We start from the raw sequence: 10,676 nt of genomic DNA on the forward strand, positions 1-10,676 counted from the left end.
TCCTGCGGGAATGGGCAAATTTATTTAAATGCAAATTAACGTAGATGGTTCAAAAGGTAAAGGACCCCTGACAGTTAAGTCCAGTTGCAAATGACTCTGGGGTTGTGGTGCTCATCTCGCTTCACTAGCCAAGGGAGCTGGCGTTTGTTCGCAGAAAGTTTTTCGGGTCATGTGGCCAGCATGACTAAGCTGCTTCTGGTGAAACCAGAGTAGCACACAGAAACGCCGTTTACCTTCCTGCCGGAGTGGTACCTATTTATCTATTTGCACTTTTACGTGCTTTTGAACTGCTAGGTTGGCAGGAGCTAGGACTGAACAATGGGAACTCACCCCGTTGTGGGGATTCAAACCGCCAACCTTCTGATCGGCAAGCCCAAGGCTCTGTGGTTTAGACCACAGTGCCACCCACGTGCCAGTAATGTAGATGGTTAGTCAGTTATAATTAATCAGCTGTCAGCTCTTAAAAACTATCTGCTTCATTTCAGCAAGAGGGTGAGTAGACTTCTGAACTTAATAGATATGCCCCCACAACTTAGAAGGTTGGGGGCACATGCACACTCAAACACAGAGACACACGTCAAAATGTGTCATTGGCCCAGCTGATTTGCCCCCTTCTCCTACACATCATTTTTTCATAAAACATATCCAGTTGCTTTTCCTGGAGGAGACTGCGGCCAAGATGGCGGAAGTGGAGCAGAAGAAGAAGCATACTTTCTGGAAGTTCACCTATCGGGGTGTTGACCTGGACCAGCTCCTCGACATGTCCTACGAGAAGCTGATGCAGCTGTACAGCGCCCGCCAGCGCCGGTGGCTCAACCGTGGCCTGCGCCTCAAGCAGCACTCCCTCCTCAAGCGGCTGCGCAAGACCAAGAAAGAGGCCCTGCCCATGGAGAAGCCTGAGGTGGTCAAGACCCACCTGCAAGACATGATTATCCTTCCGGAAATGGTGGGCAGCATGGTTGGCGTGTACAATGGGAAGACCTTCAGCCAGGTGGAACTCAAGCCTGAAATGATTGGCCACTATTTGGGAGAGTTCTCCATCACTTACAAGCCCGTTAAGCACAGCCGACCTGGAATTGGGGCCACCTACTCCTCTCGGTTCATTCCTCTGAAGTAAGGGGTTTTGGGAAGAGTTGTGTCTCTCGTGTAAATAAAAGGGTTTCCCAACAAAAAATAAATAAAAATAAAACATATCCAGTTCTCAGTGAACAACGTCTTTATTTCCTTGTTTGTTCCATTAATTAGCTTTTCTTCATTGGCCAGGATTGGAGAATCATATAACACATCAAAAACAACATTTTTTGAGGGGCGGGACCCTGATCCCTATGAATATCTCAGTTAGGCTGCAATCCCATACACAGCTGTGAAAAAGCCCCACCGAATTCAGCGAAGTATTGCTTCTCAGTAGCCACACGTAAGATTCTGCTGTGAATGTCTAATTCAGAAACACCACCAGCTTATATTCTCTTTTATTTTAATAGGACACTTCAATTGTGCCTCATGGTCTACAGCAAATCTTCCTATAATACCTTTTCTGTTCGTAGCTAGATATTATCTGTCTTAAACTCCACAGGCCAAAGTTTTCCTGAATGTCTTCAATCCCAAACATTTCCAATTTTGGTAATCCTTAGTTACACTATTCAGGATATTATTCAACACAATGAGAGTCTCACAGGAGTGTCATTCCAGCTATGATTGATAATTACAGATGTAAAATTTTGCAAAACTTGTTTTCAGCTGAATTTGATTTATTTGAATGCAGCTACATACCAGGGAGAGAAAATAAATGTCAAACCTCAAGTTGCTAAGATCTGAGATATGAGGCAGACATCGCATTACATCTGTGTAGCACTGGACTCTGTGAGAAATATATAGCACCAAATCTCTCAGGAGTCAGTTGGACTTTGGATGTTTTCTCTAACAAATGTCACTGGCAAAGGAATGTCCCACTCCACCTGGAATATTAAAATGTGTGGCTAAAGAGAGGAAGGCCTCATTCAAACCAAACACAAAACCATAGTTTAGCATTATGGGAACGAGACTGAATGAGCCTTGGGTTTATGCATGCTCCCTTCCCCTCTCTCCAGCACAGTTGCAGAGGAATCTAGAGGCATTTGCTCCCCAAAACTAACTTGGGACAAACTGTAGATAGTTTTTATAACTGTGGTCCAATGTCAAACCATGATTTACAGTCCTGGTTTGTTTGGGTAAATTATCATTAAAACAAACTAAGGTCCCTGGGGTGGTATTCAGCTACGTTTTACTCACAACATACCAACTGAAATTAGTCATGTTCATTCATTTCAACGTTTCTACTCTCAATAAAACCTAGTTGGAAATAATTACAAACTGCAGGTAGTTGAAAACAGAAGTAGATGCTTTCAATTTCCTTCTGACAGCTGTGCTGGAAAAAGAGATGGTATGAGGAGCATGCAAGACCAAGGTTCACCCAGGCCTGTTCCCATAGCAGAAATTTTGATTTAATGTTATGGTTAAACTCAGCCTAAATGGCTGGCTTGTGTTTTTGTACAGTATGCACTAGAGAGACAGCTAGCAAAAATCCGTGCTACTCAAAGTGGAGGTCCAAGGACCAAGGTGCTGGTCCACAAGCCATCAGCTGTGAGTCCACAGCAACTCCACTGGGACCAAATATGGTTCTGTTCCCTGGCACATTGGGGAGAGTGAATTGCTGGGCCACCACATCAGATAGTTTGAGAAGCGCTGGCATAAATGATAACACTTCTGTATTGGTTCTAATTGTTCAGGGTGCGAGGAGGAAGAATCCTGTGACGACTACATGTTCATCTGGCCTTTCCAACCCTCAGGTGAGATTCCATACAAGCAGACGAACTGCCAGTCACAGCCATTACTCTCCTCAAAAGCAACTTGGGGGTAAAGCAAGAGAGAGCAACTGCCCACGTAATCCCAACAGGGTGGGATGGCTTTATATAGTGAGTTTACCTGCTTATGGCTTAATGACCGTTCCTGCGGCTCTCACTGCTTAGGGGTTTTTGGTAACACAGCTTGTGACAGGAAATCCTGTTTTCCGCATTAGCTGGGATATATATATACAAATAAGACATACATGCACACACTTATATGGTACCAAACACCCCAAGCATTATACACTGGAATTTCCAAGGATATGAATCTTCTGATTGCCACATCCTCTCTGACTGTGTTTCCTAATAGGGGAATCTATGCAACTGGTCCTCTGGGAACAGGGCATTGACCTTCTTTCCTCCCCTCACCCTGGCTTCTCTGTAGACATCCCATGCCCATCGCCGTCCAAGGAAGCAATCCACATTGGCATTCTTTGCACATACTTTCCTTAAGCCCCATTTTAAAAATACAGTTTTAAATCATCCATATTTATATAATATTTAGAAGGCATATGGAGAGCTCAACTGGATCAGACCAAAGTCCAGATCCATGCTCTTGGGACATGAAGACAATAATACTCTCCTATTGTTTCCCTCCCCATGCCCTACCCCACTGAATAGCTCCAAAACTTATACCTGGGGGGAAACCACCAGAACATAGGGAGCATCTAGCTCAGGGGTCTGCAACCTTTAAGACAAAAAGAGCCACTTGGACCCGTTTCCGAAAAAACAACAACAACTGGGAGCCGCAAAAACATTGCAACATTTAAAACAAATATAACACCGCATATATTGTTTCTGGCCTTAATGCTATATATACAGGATGGTGCAGTCAGCTGTCAATCTCAAGAAAAAAGGACAAATTAATAGCTAATTAAAATATTTAATTTACAACCAGGTAACCAGGTTAATGGGACTTTTGCTCCTGAACCTCAGTGCTCAGTGTCTGCACATCAGGGCTGTAAGACGTCACCTTCATTTTCACACAGGCTTGCAAGCTGTCATCTGTGAGGCGTGATCGGTGTTTGTTTTTAATATAGTTCATGTTGGAGAAGACCTGCTCACATACATATGTGGAAGAGACCACGAGGGCCATCGAGTCCAACCCCCTGCCAAGCAGGAAACACCATCAGAGCACTCCTGACATATGGTTGTCAAGCCTCTGCTTAAAGACCTCCAAAGAAGGAGACTCCACCACACTCCTTGGCAGCAATTCACCAAACTTTCACCTGCTTAAGTTTAAGAAGGGGCTTCAAGCAACTAAAAATGGGCTTCAGGCAACTAACTCCACGTGGAATTCCACGCGACCGCGACTGCATAATCAATGCCACAAAATGCCAAAGAAAATTAACCAGGGCCCCAGTGAACCATAAATAATAATCAGTGCCTGATGTAAATAATAATTAATAATGAGGGCCCAATGTCATCCTCGTCATTATAAAAATAATCCCTCTCTTCGTGCCGCCCAGCCTCCCAAGAAAAAAACCCCACTTCAAACGGTCACAAAGCACAAATTCCACGCGACCGCGACTTGCTATGCCCAATAATCAATGCCCCAAAATGCCATAGAAAATTAATCAGGGCCCCAGTGTACCATAAATCATAATCAGTGCCTGATGTAAATAATAATTAATAATGAGGCATTCGTCATTATAAAAATACTGTATTTTTCGCCCCATAGGACGCACCTAGTTTTTTGGGGGGGAAATAAAGGGAAAAAAATTTCCCTTTATTTCCCCCCAAAAAACAGGTCGGGGAAACCGAACCAGGTCGAGGAACAGCGGGATGGCGGCGCTGCGCCTCCCTGCTGTCCCCCGAGCTTGTGGGGCTGGCCGATGTCTGCCCCGCACGAGGGGCGCTCTGCATCAGGGCCCCCCCCCCTGCGGGGCGGCAGGCTGCTATCCGCAGCGTGGGGAGCCTTGCCGGGAACTCCGGCAAGGCTCCCCACGCTGCGGATGTCTGCCTGGCGAGGGGGGCGCTCTGCTTTAGGGCGCCCCGCCGGCTGGGCGGCAGGCTGCTATCCGCAGCGTGGGGAGCCTTGCCATGAAGTCCGGCAAGGCTCCCCACGCTGCGGATGTCTGCCTGGCGAGGGGGGCGCTCTGCTTTAGGGCGCCCCGCCGGCCGGGCGGCAGGCTGCCATCCGCAGCGTGGGGAGCCTTGCCGGGAAGTCAGGCAAGGCTCCCCCCACTGCAGATGTCTGCCTGGCGAGGGGGGCGCTCTGCTTTAGGGCGCCCCGCCGGCCGGGCGGCAGGCTGCCATCCGCAGCGTGGGGAGCCTTGCCGGGAAGTCCGGCAAGGCTCCCCACGCTGCGGATGTCTGCCTGGCGAGGGGAGGAGGCGAGGGGCGGAGGTGAGGGGAGGAGGCGAGTGGCGGAGGCGAAGGGCGGAGGTGAGCAGCCTGCCGCCCCTCGCCTCCTCCCCTCGCCTCCGCTCCTCGCCTCCTCCCCTCGCCTCCGCCCCTCGCCTCCTCCCCTCGCCTCCGCTCCTCGCCTCCTCCCCTCGCCTCCTCCCCTCGCCTCCTCCCCTCGCCTCCGCTCCTCGCCTCCTCCCCTCGCCTCCGCTCCTCGCCTCCTCCCCTCGCCTCCTCCCCTCGCCTCCTCCCCTCGCCTCCGCTCCTCGCCTCCTCCCCTCGCCTCCTCCCCTCGCCACCGCCCCGGAGCCGCAGCAAAGGCTTTAAAGAGCCGCATGCGGCTCCGGAGCCGCAGGTTGCCGACCCCCGATCTAGCTCAAAAAGAATAATATAATGGTGAATCCGTACACCCCCGAACCTGGGGCAATTTGAAGAAATGCTTCATATACATTACATTGTTGAAATCCTTAAAACAATTGTGTAAGGTTGTATTAACGTTTTAAGTATTATTGGCTGATGGAGGGAATAGCATGCTGAGATTGAGAGAAAGCAGTTGGCCTACGGTCACCAGGTGAGATCAAAACAGATGCATGCAATATCTCAACTGGGAACCTCCTGATTTATAGCACAAGCTCATAGTCACTGAGTTACAGCCATGCTTGAAAGACACTCTTGTGTCTAAAAAATGTAACACAGGAAGGATTTGGTGTCAATGAATCAATGAATTTTTAACTGATCAGCCATCTGCCTTTAAACTGATTAATTCATCCATCAATTAACTTTAATTAAATGTGTATATTACCAAAACTTCAGCACGGGTGACTTTTTGAGATTTTAGAAAAATATAACTTTATCATTTAATAAACAAAATCTACCACTCATTTTTAGGAGGAAAAGTCATTATTACGATTTCAAACTTTACATCCAGGTTTTCTGAACACGCAAGAGCAACATTAGCCTCGAAAATAAGCAAGGGGACCTTTAACATGCATGCTCTCCAATTAAAAATGCCCCCAAGCTTTAGGTGACTCATCTATCGATTGAACTGATAAAAGCTTGCAGCCCTGCCTGCCTTGCTTGTAGACATCCATCCTTTTAAGCCAACACTGAAAATTGGATGCAGAAAACCGGAACTAGTTCCAAAAACCCAGCCAGGCTTTTCTTGTCTGGCTCCTCTTGTTATGTACTATGGTTATTATTAAAACATATTTTATTTGTAAGCTTTATATAACGCCCTTCAGCAAAGCTTCCGGGGCAGCCCACCAAAAAGATAAAATGATTAGATGAAATACAATCAATGGCAGCATATTTTTAGAAATAAATTAAAGGGTTGGACAAATCTGGGAAGGGGAAGGCTTTCAGTGCTTACTAATCCTGATGCCTACGTTCTACCTCCACTGTCAAGAGGCAAAATGCCTCTGAGTACCAGTTGCTCGAAATCACCAGGGTTGGGTGTGAAAGAGAATGCTGCTGCTCTCAGGTCCTGCCTGTGGGCTTCCCACTAGCATCTGGTTGGGCAGTGAGAGAACAGGGTGCTGGACTAGACGGGCCACTAGCCTGATACAGCAGGCTTTTCTTACATACTTATATACCGTATTTTTCCGTGTATAAGACTAGGGTTTTTTTCCTAAAAATTAATGTCAAAAATTAGGGGGTGTCTTATACACGGATACTTCCCCCCTTTTCTTAAATCGGAGTCCACAAAAATAGGGGGAGCCTTATACATGGGGGCGTCTTATAGACAGAAAAATACGGTGCTTTGTGTTCAAAGCATATTTGCTTAGTGCTGAAAGGATAGCAATGCTGGTGCCAGGCAGATCTCTTTGGGGACAGAATTCTGCAAATGGGGTACCACTACTGAGAAAACACACACTCTCACTCTCTCTGCTTGCCACTAACCTCAAATGGTGTGGCACTTGAGAACCTCAAAGAGGGCAGGTTGGTATGGGAGCTCTCAGGTGGCTTATGGTATAGGGCTTTAAAGCCAAGAACTAGTGCTTTAAATTAGCTTTGGAAACAGACTAGAAGCCAGTGAAATCATTTAAATACCAATGAGGTATGTTTCCCCCGACTAGTTCCTGTAAGCAAGTCCTGTGGCTGAAGTTTGAACTAACTGCGTTTTCTAAACACTGCTCAGCTATGTACAAAGTGTTAACAATAGTCAGCCCTAAATGTAACCAGAACATAAATAACTGTAATTGCCTTTAGATGCATTTGATTCTGGTTGGATCACTCCTATGCCTTAAAAGCAAATGGTTTTCAGACCGTCTACCATCAGGGAATTCTCCAAATACCCACAGGTCTGTGGAGAAGCTCCCTCAACCTTGTGGTGGACACGTCCAGGAGGGCAGATTCTTTGGCCTCACCATCACCCAGCATTGAAGTAGACTGTAGATTTGCCAAACTCTGCTAAATGTACCATGAGGAACAAGCTGTGCCAATATACTTTTTGAATTCAGGCCTCCAGGCCTCACAAGTCCCCTTTCCTCTCCCCTCCGCCTGCCTTTCTCCCATTTTGATTTACAGCGCAGAAAACTCAGCATTTTCAGACTAGCAAAGTTCGTCCCATTTCCTTTCTTTTGCGGGTTAGGGGGTGGGGGAAGTCATATATCCCCAGATACCCAAGCAGTGTAAGGGGGAGGCCGCTTCTAAAAGCAGGCTCATAAATAAAACAGGATTTCAAATCCAGATCAAATTAGTGAGCTCTGTGCAAACATAAGAGGTAGTGGCTCTGTCAAATCGCTCCTAGTGCATGCAAGCTGTCATTCCCCAGTGCAACAGCCTGCCGGGCCTCTGCACTGCCTCCCTTCCAAGTTTTCATAGGAAGCACTACTCCCACCACAGCGTTTTGTATTTCAGACATATCCTAGGTCTCTTGGGGATCACAGCACTAGAGCTCTCCTCCAATTTGCCCTTCCTAAACCACTTGAATCTCATTTATCCTGCAACTGATTTAGGGTTGGGGGGGGGGAGCTAACAATTTCTGTGGATCCATCTGGATATTATTAAAAATATGTTTTCAATGCACTGAGGCTGCTGGCAAGAGACTCGCTCCTCGCTTCCTCTGTCCTGGACATCTGAGGCTTAGGAGCTGACTCTCGCAAGGAATTTGGAATATTAGTTTATTTTTCAAAAGCAACAGTCAGTATTTTTCAGGTGTTGAGGCCTTGTGGGTTCTGTTCATCTGCCCTCCAAGGACTTTACATTTGGAGTTGCCATCTCCTGTTCTTTACCTTGCTTGGGCAGACAGCCATCCGTAACATACGCGGGTCACTAAGGACGAACGGCTACATGACACAAGGCGTTATTTGTTGCACAGGGCCATTCATTACATTCAAGTGTGCTCTTGCGATGGCCATTTACGCATTGCCAATAAAAGAGGAAGAGCACCACCACCCAAAATGGATGCAGATGGGCATAAAATCTGCAGGTGCCAATTGATATGTATAGGTGCAAATTTAGAAATAATTGTTGTAACTGAAATAGAAATAAAATCCATCTCACCACAGCAGGAAAGACTGGGAGCAGGCGACCTATGGACCTCCCCCTAGTCTGCTAACTGTGGATGAAATGCCACAAAAACTGAGACCCTCCAAAGGAACTGGAAGTAGGAACAAAAAGCAGTGGGGTAGACAAAAGGGATATTGATTATTCTAACACATTTCAGACTCTACTGGTCCTTCAACAGGGACATTCAGAGAAATAAGGACTGAACATTGAAATATGCTCGCTCTCTTCTTTTCTTAGGTTGTGGATGGGCAGCTTCAAGCCCCTCACCCCCAACTCTCCCTTCTTGTTTTTCTTTCTTTTTGAACAACACAAGATCAGGTGGACCACCCTTCATATTATAGAGGATGCCGTCAAATAGAAGAGGGTCCTCTGAGGGCCTTTCAAATAGAGGACATCCCTCTGCAAAAGGAGCTCCACACATGACCACCCTGTGCCTTCTCTTCCCACCCTTTGAAATTAACTAGTAGCAACCATTGCCCCAAATGTCTTAACAGGGTGTGATGGAAGCAAGAGAACTGTAGAGATGATGGAAGCTCTGAAGTGGTTATCTAGCTTCTTCCCCACCCTGCCTTTCTGTCAACAGAAGTCGGGCTCTTGCATGTCAAGCTTCTTGGAATCATGTCTTTCCACTGAGATGTCCAACTGCATTTATCTGGAAGGATAAGACAAACACATACACAAACCAGCACACAAATATTTAACTCTTTTGCACCCTGGCTGCCTAACCAATTGCTTATACATTTCACTTCCTATATTCATCACCACTACAGAAAACGGCTTGAGACATCTGGGTTTGCTTTTAGTGAATAGATGGATTATTTGCACAATAGGCATTTCTGACACTACACCTTGAACATCCCTGCTCCCATTGCATGACCTGAACACTACACTCTGCATGACAGTCATAGGCATTATCCTGTTATTTGGCTTAATGGTTTTGGTGCTGATGGTCTTGCCTAGGTTTAGATGTCTGAGTGCAAGGTAGCTTTCAGATCCCCTCCATTGCCACATTCTGTGATCCATATGGAAACAATATCTTCAGTCTTCAAGGAATAAGCTTGCTAGCTGCCTTTTGCTGAATCAGAGGCCTTCAGAGTTGCAAGTTTCCTGCAACGTGACTGTATGCACACCAAGGGAAAACACACACCTTGCTCAGATCTCCTTCAAAATGACTACAGGGTGGGGGCTTTTCTTTATATCCTTTGTCATGTGGACTACTCACACAAAGAGGAAATTACACTTTTTATGACAGGCAGGATGACTTTTATTATTAGTTCAGATAATAACTTCTTCCTCCACTCATGCTCACTTCTATGTTCACTTAATAGATGTCCTTTCCTTCTCCACCTTCTCTCTGTACAATGATTTGTAGCAACCATCAGGATAATAGAATACTGTTCTCTCTACCCCAGGCAGCTTTCAAAGATTTCAACCTCTTCTACTTATCCAATGCATCTAACTCCTAAGTAAGGCCAATAGATACATAAAATAGTTTTAACTCAATGCCAGATCTGTTTGTTTTTATATTATGGATTTTTAACTAGCTTAAAAATATCCGCTACTCATCTCTTGAGTTTGCTTTGGATCTGCAAAAACTGTAACATCATTTAATTTCTTTAAGAATTGCCAGGTCCTTATATCTGGGATCTCCAACTTTTTCCTTTTTCTTTTTTTAGGCAGTGTTCTGGGGAGGGACTACTAATCTCCCAGCATCCATGACTGCTGCCCTTGCTGGCTATGGATGATGAGAGTTTTAGTCTAACAACATCTGGGAACCCAGGCTTGAGAAAAAGGCTGCTTTATAATAATCTTTGTTCCATCCAGCAATGAGAGTTTCACCATGACAGATCACCTACATTCAGGCATAGCAGTGGTGTTATATAAAAGCAGCAAAGAGAAAGGTTTCGTGCTATACAAGACTTACTTTCCTTCTGA

General features: G+C 46.0%; 1 protein-coding gene across 1 annotated transcript; it reads left to right on the forward strand.

Annotated features, from left to right (window-relative positions):
• Nucleotides 1-634: 634 nt before the first annotated feature.
• Nucleotides 635-1,198, forward strand: LOC310699224 (small ribosomal subunit protein uS19-like). The gene has a single exon (XM_083486864.1). The coding sequence runs from the start codon at nt 680-682 to the stop codon at nt 1,115-1,117; it is 438 nt and encodes a 145-aa protein (XP_083342990.1). The 5' UTR covers nt 635-679; the 3' UTR covers nt 1,118-1,198.
• The last annotated feature ends 9,478 nt before the right edge of the window (nt 1,199-10,676 follow it).

Source organism: Podarcis liolepis (assembly GCF_965112155.1).
Source record: "Podarcis liolepis genome assembly, chromosome: 2".
In the NCBI taxonomy this organism is placed as follows: Eukaryota; Metazoa; Chordata; class Lepidosauria; order Squamata; family Lacertidae; genus Podarcis; species Podarcis liolepis.